The sequence below is a fragment of the Gymnoscopelus microlampas genome (genome assembly GCF_963454915.1).
Source record: "Gymnoscopelus microlampas genome assembly, chromosome: 16".
Lineage (NCBI taxonomy): Eukaryota > Metazoa > Chordata > Actinopteri > Myctophiformes > Myctophidae > Gymnoscopelus > Gymnoscopelus microlampas.
The window spans coordinates 10,448,180-10,472,635 of record NC_139953.1 but is presented as its reverse complement, the minus strand read 5'-3'; the positions used below and the strand labels follow the sequence as shown (position 1 = coordinate 10,472,635).

The 24,456-nt window shown below is 41.9% G+C and overlaps 1 protein-coding gene across 1 annotated transcript; it reads right to left on the bottom strand.

The window, feature by feature from the left end:
* Positions 1 to 13,923: 13,923 nt before the first annotated feature.
* On the bottom strand, positions 13,924 to 19,016 carry LOC311063377 (5-hydroxytryptamine receptor 1B-like; the record flags this gene model as incomplete). Its single annotated transcript, XM_084082792.1, has 2 exons — positions 13,924 to 14,523; positions 18,438 to 19,016. 2 exons carry the CDS (start codon positions 19,014 to 19,016, stop codon positions 13,924 to 13,926), a joined length of 1,179 nt encoding a protein of 392 aa, XP_083938918.1.
* Positions 19,017 to 24,456: the final 5,440 nt, after the last annotated feature.

Here is a 24,456-nt window from a genome sequence, read left to right as displayed (position 1 = left end):
AAACAAGTTGTGGTCCAGCAGTGTGAGCTCCAGGTGACTCAGAGCAGCAGCTGTGCCCACCAGCAGAGCTTTCAGGCAGTGGAGGAGAAACATCTCTGGCAGATTGTCTATACAATATTGATACATTTTAGGTGAAAAATATTCCATACAGTTGCTCAATATTTAGTAATTCCACATCTACACCTACAGTACTAGTTTAAAACTTTGTTTTCGATGTGTTTGTTTTCAATGGAATATTTGGTATTCCCACCCCACTACCTTCCATGGACCACAGAGTTATATTGAAGTCTGCACTGCACCCCTGCCCCCATTTGTGAGAATGCTGTTGTTGCTTTACAAAATGTCCTGGAACTCGGACATCTGATTCCCGTGAGCTGTGATTGGTCTGCTTTTGAGGAGACGGACATACATTCATACAGTACATGCTTACGAAGTAGCATTTCTAAAGGTATTCGGCCTAGTTTTGTCATTTTGTTGCTCAATGTTCATATCTCAAGTGCCTCAAATGACTCTGAGATGCCTTTATACCAGCGATTCCCAACATGTGGCCCGGGGCCCACTGGTGGGCTGTGAGGATACTGCAAGTGGGCCCCCAAATAATTTGGCAAAACAGTAATTGTGCTTGTCTCTGTTAGTTCCTCTGATCCAAACTGGAACACGATATGCTGTATTGATCATTAACGCATTTTGACCTGAGGACGATTCTAAAAACGCCCTCTAAATCCTGACCTAAGTTTTCTGAAAAACTTAAACTTGTATTTGTATCCAAAACGTAATGTTGCTATATACTGTATACAGCAACAACTACACCAAAATGATTTAAAGGTATAGTTACGTATTGGTGTTCCAGGCCTAAATGGGTTTTAAACTAAGCATGCTCTGAAAATGCAGGCGACGCACCAATCTGACCACTTCACACGGTGTTAAGTGCTAAAACGGGTGGGCTGTGTGTGAACGCTTTTGACATTTTCAAGTGGGCCCTGATCCATAAAAGGTTGGGAACCACTGCTTTATACATTTTTAGCTTGGGTCGCCATGCACGGTCCCAAACGACTGCCTCAGGCCAACATTATTAAGTGTCATACTCTTGAGCTGCACAGTAAACAGACTCCTACTCTTATTAGTCCGCAGACCCCCCCCCCCCCCCCCCCCCCATTTGAAAAGGTTTAGGTCCAGGCAGGGACCCCATAAGAGAAGATTTTTACGGCTCTAGCAGGGATTCTCAACCATTTTAATTTCAAGGACCCCCAGTTTGACATGCTTTAGGCTATGGACCCCCATTTAATGGCATTTCTATCTCTGGGACCCCAATTTATATTGTTAAACCAATGTTAATTGAACTCTGAGAGTGTACAAATGGAACCAAATGGACCCGTTAGGGTTCCATTTGTATACTCAGAGTTACAGACCCATAAGGGCCCATTTGGTTCCTAACTATCCATCATTTAGCTGGGGACCCCCTGGAACTCCCTCAAGGACCCCTGGGGGGCCCCGGACCCCACTTTGATAAGCAAATGTGGAGAATGGAGAGTATTGTACAAGAGCTCAGTATCTTGTCAACGACACTTTGAGAGTACAGTGCGGTACATGTCTCTGGAGGGACATACTGGCTACTGCAGGGAGGGATGAGATCAGTTACAGTTCTTTCTGACCGCTGGCACACTGACCCACAGAATGAAATGTGGGTCAGATTACAGACTTGTGGGCATGATTAAACGGATTATCAATCTCACTGAGTCCCACGCGGTCCCAGTCTAATCTCGTGTGTGACAGGCGAGTCCAGTTGTTTTCATTTTATAGGCTGCTGCGGGTCAGAATTCGATTCAACACTACGAAAATGAGTGTCGACTCATTTTCATCTGCTAACGCATTGGTTCTCAAACTTTTTCATGTCAAGGACCCCCAAATTCAAAGGTATTTAGAGGCAGACTCCCCAAAAGATTTTGTGCCAGGGACCCCCGTAAGACTATTCCAAAATTGCCACAGTTTTTCAACATTTTATTTTTTTTCGATTTTCAAAAACAGCATTCAAGCTCACGTTGTGAGCTTGTAGATCGGCTATTTTTGAATAGCTGAAGTATAAAATGGGTTCAAAGTAGATGTACATTTCTTTTTACGGTTCCTATATTTAAAAATACATATATTTTTCAAAAGACGTTCACAAATCAAATAAAAGAAGTTAAACATTATTCAAAAGAATTGCAGAATTTAATATTCCTAGTTGTTTTCTGTGGAGGAGTTTATTTAGACAACAGAGAATATAGCTATCGGTATGATAAGCACAGGGATAGTCATGGTCAGACCACTCCTAAACAGCTGCCTGATGAGCTTCCAGCGGGCAAGCATGCTTTTATAGTTAATGAGTTATTTAGCAGTTTAGTGCCCCAGTCAATATTAATTATACATATATTCAACTTCTAACCTTTTGTTTCAGTGATGTAGATCTCTGGGAATAAGCTATATTGAAAAAGGAAAAGAAAAGAAAGTTCACAGTGGGAAAAGAACAAAGAAAGAGTGGGGAAAGAATCATTAAGTTACCCCAGTCGATTTGATTTGATTTAATGTGGTTTGGAGGCTTTCTTGGAACGCATTATGCATAAATCAAATCATTAAGGATGTCACACAGAGGCCAGCCACATTTTTATTCATTGCTGAGGGCTCTCTGACTTGCTAACTTTCGGACTTATTGTATTTAATCGCTGCTGTGTCAGCCTGTGTGATGCGGTTGCTGTCTTCGTACTGTAAGTAATGACCTACAAGAAGGGAAATGATTAAAGCTGTTCTTTATGCTGCCATAACAGGTACCTCGTCTTCTTATGACAGCCGATACTTTACATTTGACCACCACTTTGCATCTGTCACCCTTGGGAACACTAAAATAATATTGAAGTGTTTATAAGCTACAGTGATGTCATGCACTAGTATACGTGCGAATAGGGCAAGGGAAGTCACGCATTCATTTTTCATAAGATGGTGGTTCTTTCTGGCAGGTTGTGAACCACTTAACGCGATATAATACTTTGTTGGACAATGGTAGCGTACAAAAATAGCTCACAACACGTTGCATTATCAGCTTGTAGATTGGCTACTTTCCCTATTTTTTTAAGTGGTTAATCAGACTAATGATGGATTCAGTCAGTGATACAAAATCTATTGGATTTTTCTTTTTTCATTTGTCGATATAAATGTAAAAATATCACACAAAAAAACGACAGTACTTCCGGTTATATATATTTCCGGTGATTCGGAAAGTGGTTGCACTCTATCTTAATGACGTCACACGCGCGTCGCTTAACACCTACACTACAGGTCACACAATGGAAATATAGGCTCATTCCTATGTTAATCCTATGTTAATTCATGCTGGTGTGACAACCGGCAGTCAGCAGCCTTTGTTGACTTTGTTGAGGTGTGAATCTAAGGTTAGTTTAAATCTATGCATCCGCGAGTGCACGCTCCTCCTCAAAATAGTGGTTGCAAGGCGCGTTAGCCCGTCCCATGACCAACGCAACCCTGGTTTCAATATATATTTCCGGTTAATTGCCCAGCCCTAGTTCAAGAACACTTTTCGTATACAAGCAGGGGAGAAAGTATGTCCTCTGTGTATACATACTACAATGCAGATGTGTGCATGGTAAAACATTTATGATGGTGTGCATTTAGCGTGTCCTCTCACTTCCTCTTTCATCAGAGTTGAAAACAAAGGCCATGCACTATTCAGCGTTATGGGAATAAAGAATAGCGTTGCTGTCGGGTGGAAACCGTGTACGTCCAAAACCGCTCCTTTTTTAATTATTGTTTTAGAAACATTTTAAAATTGTGAAAATGTACAAGCTCACGATGCAACGCGTTGTGAGCTTGTAGATCTGCTATTGTCACTACTTTTTGTGTGACTGACAATAGCATGAAGTAGGGGATCAATTTACGAAAAACACAGTTGAAATATGGAGATACAAGGTTTCTGCCCGACAAGAACGATATATATATATACCATGGCAGGGGATATACACAGTATACACATATACACAGGGCAGATACACAGTGTGGCAACTGTTCACTTGCGATACGGAAGAACAGCTGACATAATGGCCTTGTTATAAACAACACAGGCTCGGCTGTATTCAGGTCAGATTGATGTCACTTTTGGAACAGAGGCTTCAGTGTGGGCAGAAAATAGAGAGTGTGGGTGTGAGGTCAGGAGAGTGTCCTCTCTCTCAGAGAGTCTGCTGGATGGCACATTGTTCCTACAAGGTTTCTAAGACAAGTGACAACTCTGCCATAAAATATGATTCAAAATTCCACAAATAATCACTCAATCGCATTAACCTGTACTCTGGAGATGTTTTCAAACTTAAAAAAAAAAAGTATTTTCACCCCCAAATAAGCAAAGAATGTGACGCGTTGTGAGCTCGTAGACATGCTTTATTCAAAAACATTGCATACATTTAAATTGGACATAATGCATAGTTTTACTTTTGGTGCTTTAAGTATATTTTTATGCCAACACTTTTATACTCAAGCAAATTTTGAATTCCGAACTTTGAGTATTTTTACATTGTGGTAATGATACTTTTACTTAGGTAAAAAAATTGAGTATTTCTTCCACCACTGCTACTGACCCTACTGTAGACCAGCGGTTCTCAAACACAGGATTATGGAACTGGGCTGTGCTGTGATTCTGACCGCGTCACTGTCGTGCCAATACTCCTGGCATACAGTATAAACTCTCCTGTAATATTGCTTAACTGTTAGAGATACGATTTTTGTGGTTAGATTAGATTTAGCACAGAACTCTACAACTGTCTGTAGCCTAGGCCTATTGTAGGAGGAGAGATAATAGTGAAGAGAGTGAAACCAATAATATCATTTATAAAGTCATTCTTATAACATTTTCTCTTTGGGATAACTTCTAGCAGGCGAAATAATAGTGAGATTAAACAGTTCTGCATTTTGTTGGGGACCCCATGAAACCCCCTCAAGGACCCCTGGAGGTCCCCAGACAGCCACAACTGTATAGGCTATACAGTAATTTTCGAGACCCAAGAGAGCAATTTGATTTGATAACAACAACACAGTGATGCACCCAGAGGCATGCCGGCAAGCCTCTCCTCAGCCACCAACCAGGGTTGCCAGATCTGCTTATTATAATTTCCCCGCAAGATTTTATTTGAAAATAGCTGATGTATAGTATGTTAAAGTGCTCATGTGGCCCATAGTCGCTTCTTTTGGGCTGGTTTTCCTAGACCTGGTTGCTTGTTTCTTTCACTGAATCTGGCAACACTGCCACCAACCACAGTCCTACCATAACGTCGCTGTCGGACAGAAACCTCCTATCTCCATTTTTCAATGTTGTGTTTTTCGTAAATGAATACCCTACTTCTTCACAATGTGAGGTGTTGTAGATCGGCTATTTGAGCTATTTTAGAACAATTTTGAAAGTGAAAGGGATTAAAGGGATAGTTCACCCAAAGAAAATATTTTTTTTCTATCCATTAGTCACCCCATGGTGACTTGAATGCATGGATTTTTTTTTTTTTTTTGTCGCATTCCTAAGCCAAAAATGTGATGATCAGCGGACCGGTATGGCAGCGGTTCCGGTAGGAGACACGGAACCGCTGCCGGTCATCAAATTATTGGCTTAGGAATGCAACAAAACAAAAAAAATCTCCATGAATTCAAGTCTCCATGAGGTGACTAATCGATAGAAAAAGAGTCATTTTGGGGGTGAACTATCCCTTTATGTCGGTCTGTGGGTTTTACAAATATCAAACCAATGAAAAGTATTAACAAGAGCTTGCAACTAAATAATAACTCAATCGGATCCATTGGAACACAGGTTCCTTTTTTTTCATGTCCTAAACTAGATAAGATTTGGACATACAAGGTTTCCACCCGACAGCAACGATAAAATAAAAGTCGACCTCTGGGAGTCCCACGCATGCCAGGGGGCAACCCGCCCCCTCAGCCCCCCTGAAGCACTGCCCTTGGGACAGAGTCCTTTACACACAGGCCTGTGGTGCCATCTGCTCCAGAATACCATGCAGGAATGTGGGAGTTCTGCATTGAATTAATCTATGTAGCTCAGTGGGGGCGGTGGCATATAGGCTCCCATCTACAGTATATGCTCTCCTTTTCTCTCTATCTGGTGGGGGGGGGGGGGGGGGGGGGGCAGTTGTTCCCTGGCTTCATCCTCGAAGGCTGGCCGGCTAAATCGCTCCTCTATAGGGGCAGTGGTTCTCAACCTGTGGGTCGGGACCACATGATTTTTTGAAGTGAAGTGACAATTTAAGGACTTAAGACCTTTTTAATACCTCAAAAAAGATGAAGAAATAAGACCATTACTGCATCAAAAGCAATCAACAACACTATGAAACACTATTGAAATAGCCGATCTACAAGCTCACAACTGAGCTTGTAGATCGGCTATTTTCACAATATTCATCTGTGGAACGGAGTCAAACTAAATTCAACACCCCAACTCCGACAATTCCAACTGCTTGTCGGGGTGGGGGGGTCCCCAGTTCAATTTTGGGGGGGGGGTCGCTGCCTGAAAAGGTTGAGAACCTCTGCTCTGGGGCACCCTTAAGAATGGTATAGCTCCTCCGGTCTGAGGCTTGTCAGTGCCTGTAGCACATGACCTTCTAATACCAACTCAATGGCTTATCCAAAAAAACATTTTTGGATCAACCATTATTTGAGCTGAGCTGCTATTTCAACCTGGGCTTGTAGATCTGCTATTTTCAAATAGCGGATGTATATGTTAAAGTGCTCATGTAGCCCATAGTCGCTTCTTTTGGGCTGGTTTTCCTAGACCTGTTTCTCTCACAGAATCTGGCAACACTGCTTCCCTGTGTGGTTTCTAGTGCAGAGTCGTTGCTGCCTGTCGGCTCTATAGCCAAGGTGCTGGAGGGCAGTTGTGACGACATCGAGGGCCCGCGATTGATGACATCCCGCTTCTGACACGAATGTAACGAACTGTGGGTTCAAATGAGAAACCACAACTGCTGACCCCAATTAGGAACATTTCCTAATTGTGGCACCTGGCGCACCAAACTCCAACTCACTCAAAACTTGAACACAGAGAGAAGGGGCGCTCTCTCTAAGTGCCCTATTATACTCAGGTTTTTCTGTAAAAGATACACGTATCTTATACTAAAAATTGGCTAATGGGAGGGCGAGTAGGCCAGGCGGACCTCTGATGTCACTCTGACTTGGCCATAATAACCATATAATTCCCAATGCAGCGACGCCCAAATATGGAGTGCGTTGTCTAACCTCAATGTGTCGTCATGGCATCAGCCGTGAACAAATCAGTCAGCTCCATATATGGGCACAAAAGGGGCTATGCCCATATATGGGCATATGCTGATGACATCAGGGATCTCCATATATGGGCATAAGAAGGGACGAGGACTGGTTGATGCAGAACGGGTACTCTGACTAAGCCCCCAACACTCTGACTCAGACATATTGGTCGGATCGGCAGTGCGACGTAGGTGTGAGGGCTGCGTAGAGGCCCGAACCTCTAGTACTATAAATCAACAACAATAAACAACAGAACACATCATTCGGCCAATGCATTCCCATGGGCAAACAACAACACAGCGGTTGAAGAATAAGGAATATGGATGCACCCCAAGGTATGCTGGGACGTCTCTGCTCAGCCACAAATCACCTGGGACTCTACAAAATGTTGTTACCTCTGTGAACACAATACAAACTAACTATATTGATGTATTCATACAAGTGCAATGTATAATGTACACACGATTCAACAAATGCAATGATTCATATTATGTAGCTGCTCATGTTGCTATATCAACCTATAACATTGTATACTGTATAAGCTTCTACCGTATCTTCTGTCTTTAATATTATTCATTGTAAAGCAACCCCACTGAGAGAAATTCCTGGCAATAAATATGATTCTGATTCTCATAAGCCCTCAAATATCTGTGAGTCAAAATCACTTTTCCTTTCATTGAAATGAATGAAACGGATTGCTCTCAAGCTGTTGGCATTATTGGTAATCAGTTACAGTATCTAAACATTGTTTTATAGTCACATCTGCTGCTAATGCACCCTAAATCCCTAAAATGTAAATGTCCATTAAATGTTCCCTTTGAGAAATCACCTGGCAGGCAGCCAGCCAGCCAGACGAGACTGACATCTCGCCGTCCCTGTCATCTATTCCTAACAGGAGTATTGTTCAGAGTGACACATTTCCCAGCAAGGCCCACAGTAAACATGGATTAATGGTCTAATAACTTTCAAAGGGACCAAATTACATCTGTGTTTGACGTGAGATGAAAGAAAACACTGTCCGCCAAGACTCTCCATTCCGGTACCATGGGAGTTGTATCAAAAGTGATGCCATGATGACAGATGTCAGATGGGTTCCTTAGGGAGGACACGTGGTATGCAGGTTTTGAAGCAAAACTATGTATTTCAGTTTTCACAGTTTCCTGTGAAATGTGCCTTAAATAGGGTATGCCGACTTATTTCACTATAAGCAAACTATCACATTATCTAACTAGAGAAAGTGCTCCTCGGAGCACAAGTCTCCGCCAGGTGAGGAAGTGTAATGTGTGTGTGTGTGTGGTTTTGCGAAAATCGGCCTCCTGGTGGCGCTATAATAGGGCAATGTTGAAAGGGTAGCATTTGTGCCCTCAACGTAGTGCAAATGTGCGTGCAAAGTTTCACCGCAAGTAAAAAATATAGTTTTGCCAAAATCGGCCTGCTGGTGGCGCTATAATATGGCAATGTTGAAAGGGTGGCATTCGTGACCTCAACGTAGTGCAAATGTGCGTGCAAAGTTTCACCGCAATCGGATGCTGTGTTGATGATTTGCAACATTTTGTTCAAAACGGGCCACTCCTGCAAACTTTAGATGTCAATCTTAGTCAATGAGAATGGAATATGAAAAATCTAACTGGTCCGTCTTGAGCACATGACTATAGAGATCATGTCTGCCGATTTGCATGAAATGTGGATAAAATCTGAAGGAGTAATATCCAAAAATGTGTTTGATATAAGTTGGCCTCCTGGTGGCGCTATAAAAGGCAGATGTGAAAAATGCAGGGCAAAGGTTTTTCCTTGGCCTCTAGGGAGTGCACATACAAAGTTTTACACAGATCGGTGCAGTTATAGGTGAAAACACAAAGCAGCCTGTTGTAGCGCCACCATGAGGCTGATTTGAAAATTCTCAAGTGGCAGTTCTTCCTCGGCCTAGTGAGAATGTGCGTGCAAAATTTCACGGAAATTGCATGCTGTGTTCATGATTTGAGGCATTTTGTTCAAAACCGAGCAGTCCTGCAAACTTTGGAAGCCATTTTTAGCCAATGCAGATGGAATATGATAAATCTGAAAAAGTCGTTTGGTTTAATGACTATAGAGATACTGTGTACCGATTTGTGTGACGTTTGGACAAATTTTGTAGGAGTACTGTCATAAAATGTGTTTTGGCAAAAGCGGCCTCCTGGTGGCGCTATAACAAGCCCATGTGAAAAGTTTGGGGCAGAGGGTCTGAATTGGCATCCAGGGAGTGTGTGTGCACAGTTTGGCTGCGATCAAGCCAGCGGTGGCAGAGATTAGCTGTCCACAGACGGACGGACGGACGGACGGACGGACGGACGGAGGGTAAAACATACTCTCTCGCCATGCCTTCGGCCTGGCGGAGACAATAAAATAAAATAGCTATAATATCAATATAACATCTAGTTCAAACCTCACAAATGTGCAACAGCCAGTAAATCAAACAAGTTGATTCTTCTGCTGTATATTTTTGTTTAGTCAGTAAAATAGCATGCATAAAAACCGATACCGATATTTTCCGATATTACATTTTTTTTGCTATTATCTGTCGATAATATCGGATATCCCTAGCCATAAACATCATGTTTGACTTGACTAGCTATTCTATAATATTCAGTTGTGAGGTAAATGTGAGGAAATGGTAAATGTTCCATTTATATAGCACCTTTATCCAAAGTACTTTGCACTATGTATTACATGCACCCATTCACACACACCGACGGTAGAGGAAACCTTCAAGGACACTTTGACACTAACCCAGGGAGAACTGGGGATCGAACCCGGAACCCCGATTCCCAAGCAGCTGCTCCACCCCCTGAGCCACTGGCTGCGTTTTGTTTGTTTTTGTTATGCCAGCAATTACAGTACTTCGCCATATAATTGATTTGGCTTTTCAGGTAGAGTGGACATAATATACAGTACACAAATTAACCACCCCTCCTTAGGTTTCACACTTGCACTAAAAAAATGCTAGAGAGAAATGTAGGAGTGTGTCTCATTGGACTATTGTTAAACAGACTATTTCATAATGTGTTGAATTCCACTGATACTGCATACAGGCAGCCGGTATAACAGCTGTATCTCATTCGTGAGATGCGTCATCCTCTCAAAGCCCCAGATGAAACAAGTAGTAAATACCGCACCGGATTCATATAAAGATGACAGAAATGTCATTGCCGCCTTCATATGAAATATGTGTGGACTGTGGACATAAGCATCTTACTTGTGTGAATGATGTCTAGTGGTATAGGCAACTGCCAACAAATATAGAACCACACTGACACAAAACGAGAACCCAGAATAAGAAAATAAGAAAAATGATCAATGCCTCTTAATTCCATCAGCCGTTTATTTGTTTATTGTTGTTTAGTTGCTGTTTTTTTTTTCTTCTTCTCATTGTTCACAACAGTATTTTTATGTGAAATTGTGGGTCAACTTCAGCCAACAGAGCAGCAGATACAGTGCATTGCTTTATGTGCGCAGAAGCATTGTACAGCAGAAGCTAGTTTGGATCATCTGTGTTCAGTCGTGGCCCATGTAGGGCCACGTGTATGCAGGTCCTCATTCCTACAAACTCACATTTCAGTCATTTGCACAGTTTTAACAGGCAAACAGCTGTTTTGGATGAAACGTTGACTTCCACATGGATTGATAAAGTGTCCTGATGAGTGTCAAACACACTGAGCACTACTGTATACACAGGCTGTTTTTCCACACAAATGGATTAGTTACAATGGCTATACGTCACTTATCCATATTAACCCTGGTGTCCCTGTTTTGGGGCAAACATTTTCAAAATTCCTTTGAAGAATTTCCAAATATTTTAAAAACATTGCAGATCTACAAGGTCACGATGCGTCGCGAACTTGCGATGTGACATGTTCTGAGCTTGTAAATCGACAATTTTGGAAACATTTAGAACAGGGATTAAGTGGTTAAAATCCCAAATGAATGTATTTTTAATGGGATTTTGACCTGCCCTTAAACACTGAAAGATGGCTGCCGTAGAATGTTTGATATTTTGTGCTCGGAAATGAACATTGAATTTGAACAGTAATGGTTCAGAAGCAGTTGTGATGAACACTATCCCTCATCTCTACAAAAAATATCTTTGGCTGCCATGTTATCTTAATACACGAGAAACGGACCCTTCTGTGCTTTCTACTTAGGGTGGTTCCCAACCTTTTCTGGAACAGGGCCCACTTGAAAATCCTCTAAAGTGTTTGCAGCCCACCCCATGGGTGGGCCACGTACATTTTAAGCGGATGTTTATTTTAATGATCAATCAATCGATTGCGTTCCGGCTTGGAACTAAGGAACTAACGTAGTAGTTCCTATTTATCACAATGGAAACTCATTGCTCAATGGTTTTAAAGAAAAAATACCATGACTTAATGTTTTGCCAATAGGCTCTATGCACAGCAGCCATATTATCACTTCCTTCACAGGTGTTACCAATGATACTAATGAAGGCTCTGTTCCATTTAGTGTAGCACAGTGGTTTCCACGACCCCCATAACTCTGAGAGTGTACAAATGGAACCAACACTCTCAGAGTTACACACCTGTAAGGGGCATTTGTTTCCAGTGGGCCAACATGCACAATATCAGCACCCTGACTCGGTTTGACCAGAATGGAACAGAGCCTTCATTAGTATCATTGGTAACACCTGTGAATGTCTTCATAATATGGCTGCTGTGAATAGAGCCTATTATTTGGGGGCCCACTTGCAATATCCTCATGGCCCGCCAGTAGGCCCCGGTTCCAGTTAAATGCCATTTTTATTTCTTTCATTTCTTTTACACAGAGTGATTCTGCTTGCACTTGATACCACGATTCCTGCCTACAGCCTTATTGTGGCATGTTATTTAAGCATTTAGATACAGTAATACAATGTGAACACACAATGACGATGTACAGTATAGTAATGTTTGGCAAATGTTCATCAGTTCACTTGAACTGAGTACAATTTACAGGGTTCCCACTCATTTGTTCTGCTAATTCATCCATATCAATCCTGTGATCTCTCTGTGTCAATATTTGTAAGTGCCATTGTTAATTCACACATGCTTGGGCGACTGTCCCAGGTCTGGTTTGGGTAAGAGCGGACCACTATTTGGGACTCTGGAATACAATTATGAAACATATTATGTTACATTATGTCTTCAGGTAATAGGATCTGCCAGCAATGTGTCTGCCTGTGGACAAAAAACATTCTGAGCACATTTGGATGACCTTTCCAAAGTGTGCATGTGTGATCTATGCTCCGTAACTGTTATAAATGTTGACACAGATATGCTTCACAGATTTCCCTGACTTTTCAAGACCTGGAAATGTTATAAATATATATATTTTTTTAATTCCATGATTTTTCCAGATTTTCCATGACTTTAGGAACCCTGTTTTAGCCCCTTTCCCCATCAGAACATAGCTTGTACATTTAGATGCATACTGAAACATCAAAGCAAATGTTAAGCAATTCACAGAGTCTTGTTCATGAGAGGGTTGGTGAGGAGGTCTAGTGTTTTGCAGTATGGGCTTCTGCTTTCAGAGGTGGTTATAACTTAGCACTATTTTACAGTATATGATATCCATACGGCTGCCATGTTTTGATTGAGCACACTTCAAATTAGCAAACCATGATGGAATGAATAATGAAGACAATGCATACGTACAGTATTCACACATTTAGGCTTAGCTTGTATTACTCTTTAACTTACTGTAAAGAATAATGTCCTATATGTCACAAAAAAAATATAACATTACACATAACACTGACAACAAGATAACATGTGTTTGCCCCCCACAAATAAAACAAACAAATAAATAAATGAATAAATAATTGCTGATCTCCACACAAGCCAGGCACCTGTGAAGGAAACAACTGTTGTAGGCACCATTGCTTCCCCTTATTGAGTTGGGGGTCAGGGGGGGGGGTTCTGTCTTAATGATACTTTCATTTACTTGTGCATGGTAGCTTAGTCCTATAAGCTGTTTGTGCTTACTCACCAACTGATGTTGAGTGTCAAATATGCTTTCTATATATCATACACAGTTCTGATGACTGTAATGGGTGGATGAATACAAACAGAGACAGACCTCTCCTGGTTACTTGTTTCTCCAATAAAAGAAGAAAGAAAGGAAAGAAAGAAAGACGTATAGTTGATCAATTGCAAAAATCGGTCACAGTGCTTCCTCATTTAGGCTCATGATATCTTCCTAAGATACAACAGTAGGCTTCTGAAAATCCATGAAATGGCTGTCTTTCATGAACCTCCCATGTAGCCTAAATTACATTCATATGCATTAACAGTTAGGCTATACAGGACCAATGCAGTTCAACACCCCACTGCAAAGTCTACATGAAGGGCAGTAGTCAAATCCTTTGTCCTCTTTTTTTATTTTGATGTATGATTATGCAATTTAGGCCATCACGTGCTTGACCTAGCAGCTGGTGCCAGGGCAACTAATGAAATGGCGTTTCACCAAGATCAGAAATCGTAGCCCATTTCCCATGCAGGCCAAAAGCTGCTGAGAGAAAAGGACTTGTGGAATGCACATTCAAGTTAAAACATAAACGTTATGGATGTTATAGCATAGGCCATATTCTCATGACCGGCAACATTTAAAGCGTATCAACTTGTTGAACGCCTTCTTGAAGTCGTCGTTGGACATGGTGTATATGATGGGGTTGATCAGCGAGTTGAGATAACCCAACCACGTGAATACGTCAAACAACTCCTGATAAAAACACGACTCGCACACGGACACTATTATGGTGTAGATGAAAAACGGGAGCCAACATATGATGTAAGCCCCGAGGATGATCCCCAACGTCTTTGTCGCCTTCCTCTCCCGGGCGGCGGCGAGCCTCTTCTTTTCCAACAGCGCGTCGGACACCGTGACTTTCACTACGTTTGCAGACGACACGGTGGTGTCACAGGAGGAGGTTTCGTTGGTGCCATAGTTTAGACACGTGGTGGACGCCGCCGAACCGGGCGAATCCGTGATCAAGTGGGCCTGCGTTAGTCTTTTCCCGGCTTTGTTGGGGGACTGTTTCAAGATGCGCTTTCGGGCTTCGACGTATATCCTTCCGTAGAGGGCAATGAGGAGCAGCGTGGGGATGTAGAACGCGCCGAAGGTCGAGTAAATGGTGTAGAAAATGTGGTCGGTGTTCACGTCGCAGCTCATCACCTCTTCCGCTTTCACCTAGATAGATAGATAGATAGATAGATAGATAGATAGATAGATAGATAGATAGATAGATACTTTATGAATCCCGAAGGAAGTTTGTTCTGTTCAACAGCTCCAGTGCAATACATTCAAACAGATTGTCAATAAAAAGAAGCATGATGAACATATAATAAAGCAATTAGCCACGCAAGGTCTCAGTTTACCTTGTATTTTATAATGGCTGAGAGGCGTAGTGAGGCACGACACGTCAGCGGAGTGCCTACGACCCTCTCAGACATTATAAAATAGAGGTCAAAACCTCGCGTGGCTTATTGCTTTTCTAAAACGGTTACAAACATGGCAAGTTTGGCAACATGAAAATCATAAAACATCCATCCATCCACCCATCTTCAACCGCTTATCCGGAGTCGGGTCGCGGGGGCAACAGTTCCAGCGGAAAGCTCCAGCCTTCCCTCTCCTGAGCAACATTAGCCACTTCCTCCTGGGGGATCCCGAGTCGTTCCCAGGCCAGTGTGGAGATGTAATCCCCCCATCTGGTCCTTGGTCTGCCCCGGGGTCTCTTCCCAGTGGGACGTGCATCGAAGACCTCCCTAGGGAGACGCTCGGGAGGCATCCGTACTTGATGCCCGAACCACCTAAGCTGGCTTCTTTCCAAGTGAAGGAGCTGCGGCTCTACTACGAGTCTCTCTCGGGTGACTGCACTTCTCACCCTATGTCTAAGGGAGATGCCAGCCAATAATTCATTACAAGAACAACCTTTACAAGTTAGTAGTTCCACTTCCCGGCCAGGCTGTGTGAACATGTCAACTTTTCCCAAACAAACACATAGAGAAACAAAACTTAACTGTTAGGTCAATCTCATGGTAACTAAGATATTCGATAGAAATTCATATTTTTTTAAAGCCAGGCCCAGATTTGGCTACTATGTCTCTGAACTTCACGTGTAAACCACTTACATAGCTACTTTGTAAAGCGATTGAGACATTGTGAGGGCGAGCAATTCTGCTGACTAGGGAATTTCTGCTGACAGGCGGATTTCTTTCTTTTTTCTTTTTTTTTTTACAGGAACTTTAAAAAAAGAAAAAAGAACGAAAAGTATACACCAGAGGACTAATCTATCAGAATGATAAAGAGTACTTTATTCTCAAATTGAGTTCTGTCAGAGTGGCGGACTGGAGGAATTATGTCTTTAAAAGCTCTGCCCGGAGCCACTGATAAGTCTGTTCTACAGTGAGATTCTAGCAAGCCCCGCCCTGCCTGTCTTGCGATTGGCTGAATGCAAAAACGAGAAAACAAGGACTCCACCCCCAGAGAGGACGGTGGGGGCGTTGTCACATTCTAAGAGAGCCCAAAGCCCTGACTTCTTGAATGGTCTGGTGGCGTGCCTCACTGAGCATTGGACTGCCAACCCCAACTTCCCGTGATCGAATTCCCCTGCTGGCACTTATTTTCCGACAACCGCAGACTTTTTTCTTTTGCCGATAAAGTATAGTTTTGGACCGCGACGGAGGCGTGCATGCAGTCTCAAGCGAACTTGAGCCACGAGAGGCACCACCGAGCGAGGTGTAGCAACGTTCGCTTGAGCCTACTCAGCGCTGATAGGCACAGAATTGTAAATCATGTTTTGGGGTGAGCGTTTTCCCCAACTGCCACTCGAAGTGACTACTGGCCAGTCCCAGCTGTTTTTTCCGGGTCTTTCACTGCATTTCACTATCATGCTGCTTTCCCACCGGATTGTTTAGTAACTTCAACTTGGCGATGCCACTAGTCACTGCTGTTTAGGTTCGAGATTACACAACTTTTAATATGCTATTGGCTGTTCTTTTTGGAAATAATTAAAATCCGCTTATATAGGAAAATAACAAAATGTCCCAAACATATAAAAAGATACTCCTATGGAAAGGCTATCATTAGTTTACTTATCAGGACTAGCTGTTTTTCTCATGATACAATCTGTCTTTCATAACCGATACATGCAATCCCCACATACAACAAAACACCAAGAGAGTACAAAAAAAAAAACGTTTCAGTCAGCCTAATAAGATATTAGTAAAATTAATTGACTTCACTGTAGTAGCCTTTTCATAAATTATATTTGTACTTAGGCTGTGTAAAAGTTTAAAGCTTCGCTACAGATGTGGATCACTGTGAATAAAAAGAACGCACCTGGGATTGATATAAACTGATCTAGATTATAGTCTCATATATCACGAAACGGAAACCAGCCAATCAGAGTCACGGAATGGAACTAGCCGTTTTAGAAAATACATTACATCAATGGAAGTAGAATGCAGTAAAAAAAAGTTATAAGAAGTTAAAAATCCTAAGTAAAAAAACAACACATGGTTAAAAAAAAAAAACACAGCTATAACTACAATATAACTATAGATTAGCTGGCCAACCCACCACGCATTTCTATCTCTGGGACCCCTATTTATATTGTAAAATCAATGTTAATTTAACTCTGAGTTACAGACCCATAAGGGTCCATTTGGTTCCTAACTATCCATCATTCAGCTGGGGACCCCCTGGAACTCCCTCAAGGACCCCTGAGGGTCCCAGACCCCACTTTGAGAACCACTGGTGTAAAGCATTGGTTCTCAAAGTGGGGTCCGGGGACCCCCAGGGGTCTTTGGGGGGTATCAGGGGGTCCCCAGCAAAATGTGTTAATATAGTGTCACACTCATTTTAACCAACCATATTTTATACTTTGTCTATTCAAAAAATCCCTGGCACAAAATATTTTTGAGATGGGGGGGGGGGGGCGACCCGACTCCGGATAAGCGCTTGGCGATGCCACTAGTCACTGCTGTTTAGGTTCAAGATTACACAACTTTTAATATGCTATTGGCTGTTCTTTTTGGAAATAATTAAAATTCGCTTATATAGGAAAATAACAAAATGTCCCAAAAAAGATACTCCTATGGAAAGGCTATCATATATTAGTTTACTTATCAGGACTAGCTGTTTTTCTCATGATACAATCTGTCTTTCATAACCGATACATGCAATCCCCACATACAACAAAACACCAAGAGAGTACAAAAAAAAAAAACGTTTCAGTCAGCCTAATAAGATATTAGTAAAATTAATTGACTTCACTGTAGCAGCCTTTTCATAAATTATATTTGTACTTAGGCTGTGTAAAAGTTTAAAGCTTCGCTACAGATGTGGATCACTGTGAATAAAAAGAACGCACCTGGGATTGATATAAACTGATCTAGATTATAGTCTCATATATCACGAAACGGAAACCAGCCAATCAGAGTCACGGAATGGAACTAGCCGTTTTAGAAAATACATTACATCAATGGAAGTAGAATGCAGTAAAAAAAAGTTATAAGAAGTTAAAAATCCTAAGTAAAAAAACAACACATGGTTAAAAAAAAAAAAACACAGCTATAACTACAATATAACTATAGATTAGCTGGCCAACCCACCACGCATTTCTATCTCTGGGACCCCTATTTATATTGTAAAATCAATGTTAATTTAACTCTGAGTTACAGACCCATAAGGGTCCATTTGGTTCCTAACTATCCATCATTCAGCTGGGGACCCCCTGGAACTCCCTCAAGGACCCCTGAGGGTCCCAGACCCCACTTTGAGAACCACTGGTGTAAAGCATTGGTTCTCAAAGTGGGGTCCGGGGACCCCCAGGGGTCTTTGGGGGGTATCAGGGGGTCCCCAGCAAAATGTGTTAATATAGTGTCACACTCATTTTAACCAACCATATTTTATACTTTGTCTATTCAAAAAATCCCTGGCACAAAATATTTTTGAGATGGGGGGGGGGGGGGGGGGGGGGGGTGTGTGTGCAGCCAAATACATATCATTTTGGGGGTCCTGGACATGAACAAGTTTGAGAACCACTGGAGTAAAGTACTGTGTGCAGTGTGGGTGGTGGTGGGGCTGCATTTGGCAATCACCTGTCGCCAAAAGAACGGCGGCAGCGATATGGAGATGGCGATCACCCAGGCCGTGGCGACCATGCCGGCGGCGCGCGCCGGCGTGCGCTTTTTGGTGTACTCCACGGCGTCCGTGATCGCCCAGTAGCGGTCCAGCGCGATCACGCACAGGTGAAGGATGGACGCCGTGCAGCACGTTATGTCCGACGACAGCCAGACGTCGCAGATGACCTGGCCCAGCGTCCACGTGTGGCTCACGGTGTAGAGCGCGCTGACGGGCATCACCAGGATGGACACGAGCAGGTCCGTGACGGCGAGCGACGCGATGAGAAAGTTGGCGGGCGTGTGGAGCTTCCTGGACTTGTAGATGGTGGCGATGACGAACGCGTTGGAGAGCTGGGTGGCGAGGGTTATGAGGGTCAACGTCACGGCCAAGCCCGCCTGGAAAGCGACGTTGTTGCCGTTGGAGTCTTTCTGCTCCGCGCTCGGCGTGAGATTCGCATTGTTGTTGGTGTCGTTGTTGTTGTTGCTGGCGGTGGAGACGTTCAGCAGATCTCCATAAATGATAGACGGTGGTTTGAAGTGATCGGCATGCTCCATCTCTCGGCGTGATGGTCTTTCTGATCAGATTGCTGCTCCACCATCAGGCTTTAATACAGCCAGGAGAGCATGCAGGTGAAGTGCGTTTATCCATAAGTTGGCACTTTTTTGGTTCGTCCAAAAGCAGCACGTCTCCATCGTCCGTCGGATGCACGTTGGTTTATCCGCCAAGTATTTGAGAAAGATACCGTCATTGCCCCCCGTCAACTTCACCTCAGGCTCAGAACTGACATATTTGTCTATAATTCATAAGGTCGATTCATGAAAGCGACGCGTAAAATGGCAATCCATCTCTCTTTGATTATAACAACTGCCCCTCATCCTTTAAGCAGTCAAACTATACATTATAATTAGTAATTCAATATCTTTAGTGTACATTGCTGGGTGTTCAGCCTCTATCCATCCTCTTGGTCTTTGCTGTGCTGAGTTGTGCGGCACTTCAGAAGTTCTGTGCTGGTGAAGCTTGACACTTGGTTTTATACTGGCAGCGCACAATGATGTTCTCTCTCTCCCTCTCTCTCTCTCTCTCTCTCTCTCTCTCTCTCTCTCTCTCTCTCTCTCTCTCTCTATCGCTCTCTATCGCTCTCTTTCTCTCCCTCCTTATCTCTTTAAGTCTATCCCTCTCCTTCTCCATATTTGTCTCTTTCCAGCCATTGCCCCCTCTACCACTGTCCTTATCACATATTTCTTATCCCACTCTTTCTCTAGCTTCCCCCTCTCCTTTGCCGTGCTTCTCCGATCACTGTCTCTTACGCTCTCACTTTCAAACGCATGCACACATTCACGCATGCACACACACACACACACACACACACACACACACACACACACACACACACACACACACACACACACACACACACACACACACACACACACACACACACACACACACTCTCTCTCTCTCTCTCTCTCTCTCTCTCTCTCTCTCTCTCTCTCTCTCTCTCTCTCTCTCTCTCTCTCTCTCTCTCTCTCTCTCTCTCTCTCTCTCTCTCTCTCTCTCTCTCTCTCTCTCTCTCTCTCTCTCTCTCTCTCTCTCTCTCTCTCTCTCTCTCTCTCTCTGAAGTACTCATACAGACTCACTGCTGGGTCTCTATGCCCACAGGTTTCGTCTAGATTATTTCTGAGAGTCTAAAGAATTAACCTCAGGAACTGCATCGCTTTTCTCAGGTGAACATTTTGCAAAAGTCGCAGATCTACAAGCTCACAACGCATCACAACGGGACAGCTATTTTCGTCACAGACATCTGGTGTAAAACATAGGGTACAAGTGAATAGGGTTTACTGAAGTGGTTAACTCCACTCTGAGCTCTGCTGAGCGCGATCGCTGTTACTTCAGGACCGCGGACAGCTCCCCGATGATAGCTAACTGCTGTTACTTCAGGACCACGGACAGCTCTTTTCCGAGAGCTACTACTTCAGGACCGCGGACAGCTCCTCAATGAGAGCTACTGGTTACTCCAGGACCGCGGACAGCTTCTCACTTAAGAATAACTGAGGACATTGCCTACTTTTTTTAATTGCTTGATAGATTGATTGATTAATTAATTAATGAATTGATTGGTCGATTGATTGATTAAATACTTTATTAACATGATTATTAACAGTACAGGTAGTAAAGTCAAAGGTTATGCTAAAAGGATAACACAGTGACTTGTATGGGCATAGCATTAATGGAAAAGAGTTAGCTTTGATTTTTGCTTGATTTGCTTCATACTTCCTTGTTCATTTTTCTTATATGGGACTTCAAACAATTTAAACATTGAAGTCTAAAATAACAACTAGGCTTGTTACTCCTGTTTTTTTTCATATTTTTTATTTTATTATTATTATTTTTTAGAGTGGCCAATTATTTTACCCCTTTTTTTCGCCCATTTTATTTGTTACACCAATTAATTCCTCCCCACACATTTATATGTTGCCACTGCTATAGCCAACTGGCTCACCTGCCAGTGAGGAGCCCCCACCGGGAGGATGTAGCACCTCCGTCCTACTCCTCCCTTTGAACATTCTCTGCTGACAGGCGCCGCCCAAGCCCTGCCCCTGTGTCCCTCCCCCGAGCATGGCTTTGTGTGTTTGTATAATGTATTTGCTCGGCCAAACCAAATGCACCGTGTGTGTACAGCTAATCCCAGACAGAACTTGACAAAAGCGCAATGGGCGTGTCCACACTCCCAGTAGGCCAAGGAAGAACCTCCACCCCAAATGTTTCAGATCAGACTTATGGTGGCTTGCAGAAACGTGATTACTTTCACCACATTAGGTACAAATGGTCTACTAATTCATGTGACAATGACCATCAAACAGGGGTTTTATACACTATTTGTCTGTAATTGCCTTACAAAATGTGTGCGTGGGACCTATTTTTTACTAAATAAATTTTACTTTTTTTAAATTAAAAAATAATAATAATAAAAAATAAAATAAATAAATAAATAAATAAATAAATAAATATATATATATATATATATATATATATATATATATATATATATATATATATATATATATATATATATAATATATATATATATATATATATATATATATATATATATATATATATATATATATATATATATATATATATATGTGTAGAAGTAGTAGTAGTAGTAGTATTTTAGAAAAGGAAGAGGCTTGGCCATAAGACCAGAGGCAGGGGCAGGGTTTAACAATCTATCAATAGTGGGAAACAGTAATCTAGAATTCCTGAGAGGATTCTATAAAGATTATAATCCATGATAATAATGCAATTTTATTCCATCTTTATTTATAGACCACTTATCGAAACAATGCTACAATGCACTTAACATAAAACTGAAGAAAACTTATCAAACAACAGAACAGAACCATGACAACGTGTGCAAAAGGAGCAGTGATATGAAATAAAGCAGAATCAAAATTTCAGCATCTAAATTATGGAAAGGCCCTTGGACAAAAGAAAGCAATAACAAGAGATTAACAACGGAAACCAAACCCTGTGTAGGACCCTCTTGCAGTGCCTAATTTTAGGTAACTGTTCTTACAGTATACTCTTCAACTCAATGTTTTAACCTTGAGTGGTGCCACATCATTTAGGGCATTTTTTGCCTTTTTTGTTTTTGTTTAGGGTAGCAACCATTGTCTAGTGAGCAGATGACACTACATGGATCAAAAGAACTTACAAGCTCAGCAAACTCAGTTTCTGCTGCAGCTTCTAAGAACCGCCTTTGGACAATGCACTCTTTTGTGAAATGATCACAGTAATGATCAGAGACAAGGATATGAGAAACTGAACCATTATGTTAACCCTTTGACATTACCAAATCAAGGGTATTACCATGCTGATGAGGCTTTCAAGTATATTCATGAATTCCATAGCCTGAGTCAGCAATGGTGTTATGTAATGGGAACGTTGAAATCCCCATTCAAAATTATTCTGACATATTCAGTGATAATGAGAACAGCTCAGAGAATCCTGGGAGAAATAGTGATACCTGCCTCGGAGGTCTATATATATCGTAATGATAAGTACAGCTGGTTCAGCAAGATATTTAAAGGATTTATGTGTGCAGGAGAGTCTTATGTGTACTATACCAGCTGTAAAAGTGCTAAATCAAAGAAAAAACATATACTTTAACTGATGACAGAAAATGTTGACCGCTGGCGCGCTCCCACCGCACTTTTATTTTACCTCTGGGGCAGAATCTGCCAATGCTTTGTCAATGCAAATGCGTGGATTCTTGGAAAAGATCCGCAAGACATTGACAAAGCATCGGCAGATTCTGCCCCAGAGGTAAAATAAAAGTGCGGTGGGAGCGCGCCCTTACAAACTACACATAAATCTGTGGAAAAAAACATGGTTTATTTGATTTATTTTGACTGAGTAACATTGTTTTATACTTTCAGATGACAAAATAGTGTAATAGTATATGCTTATTTCCATATGGTCCTCATGATGTACAGACAATATATGACAAGTTTGGCATAGATGATAAAATACAGTTGGCATCAAATAAGTCTGTTTCCTTTAGCAGCAATTTAACCCTAGCTATAAATGTATCTTGCTAAAGATCAACATGTCTAAAGGAGGTTAGTTCCAGTCTATAGCTCCTGAATACATATTTTTGATTTGATTTGATTTATTCGAAAAGCAAAAACCACATGGTTACAACAGTTCAAGGATTACACAAGAATGTCCTGAGACGTATTTCCGATCAGGTCCTCTCACATTTAACAGTCAATAAGTAAAAAATACATTACGATACAAAAACACATGTAACACAGCAATACAAAAACACATGTAACATACGCAGCAATACAAAAACACATGTAATATACGCAGTACATACAGTACATACAAACAAGTGCTCCCTTATCTTTCCCTAGTGTACTGACCCTCTATAGGGGAACCTTTTCTAATAGACATGCTTTTGTATTCTGCTTAAAAGACCTCAGATTGCTTGTCAGTTTGACACTGGTTTCGAGGTCGTTCCACTGTGTGGCTTCTATGGAAGTAAATGAGTCCTTGCCAACTTTACTTTTAAAAGCCGGATGGCTCACATCTGCTACACTGGCTCTGGTGAAAAAATGGTGTACTTCGCTTCTCCGAGTAAAACATGTCTTTAGAAATATGGGGACCTCGCCATATATTACCTTATGAACCATATGAATCTGACCATGGTTCATAAGATAATGTCATAAGACATTCTAATGGGAGCCAGTTGAGCTCTCTAAACTGGTTCCTACCTATATGGGATCTGGCTTCTAACCCTAGAATGACCCTGATCATTCTATTGTGAGCTGACTGTAGCTTGGTTTTGAGGGATTTCACGAAGCCCTCGAACCAAGATGTACATGCAAAATGAAAATGGCACACAATAAGGGAGTTGGCCACCATAAAACAAGCAGTTGTGGTTGGGCCAAGCACATATTAGCTAAAATGTATCTATGTTAGAATAAGTGAGCACCCATATTGCAAGGAGGCAACATTGGGAAGACAACAGCGTACGAGAAAAAAAGTGAGCATGGAAAATGTGAAAGCCCATTACTAATTTATATAAAACTAGATAAACTTGGCATGTACATAGCTGTACAAGGATGTATTTCAGCTCACGGTTGTTTTGATGTTTTCTCTGGTGGACAAATCTCTGGACAGAGTGACATACGTAGACAGACAGCCTCATTATAATAGTTTCACATTTATGCTTCGCACAGCTCAACTAAAACACATGGGGGGATAACGATGGCCTTGAGACCATTGATGTCATCTTAGTCAGCTTAAAAGCCCAATTAACAAGATACCAACAACCAGTAGATATGAGCATGGTCTCAATATCCACAGTGCAGCCAAACCCATGATAATCTGATTAACTGACTAGGAGTGGTGGACAGCATACAAAGTAGGCCTACATTTACTTGAGCACTGTAACTTAAAGGATGACTTCACCCATTTTCAACC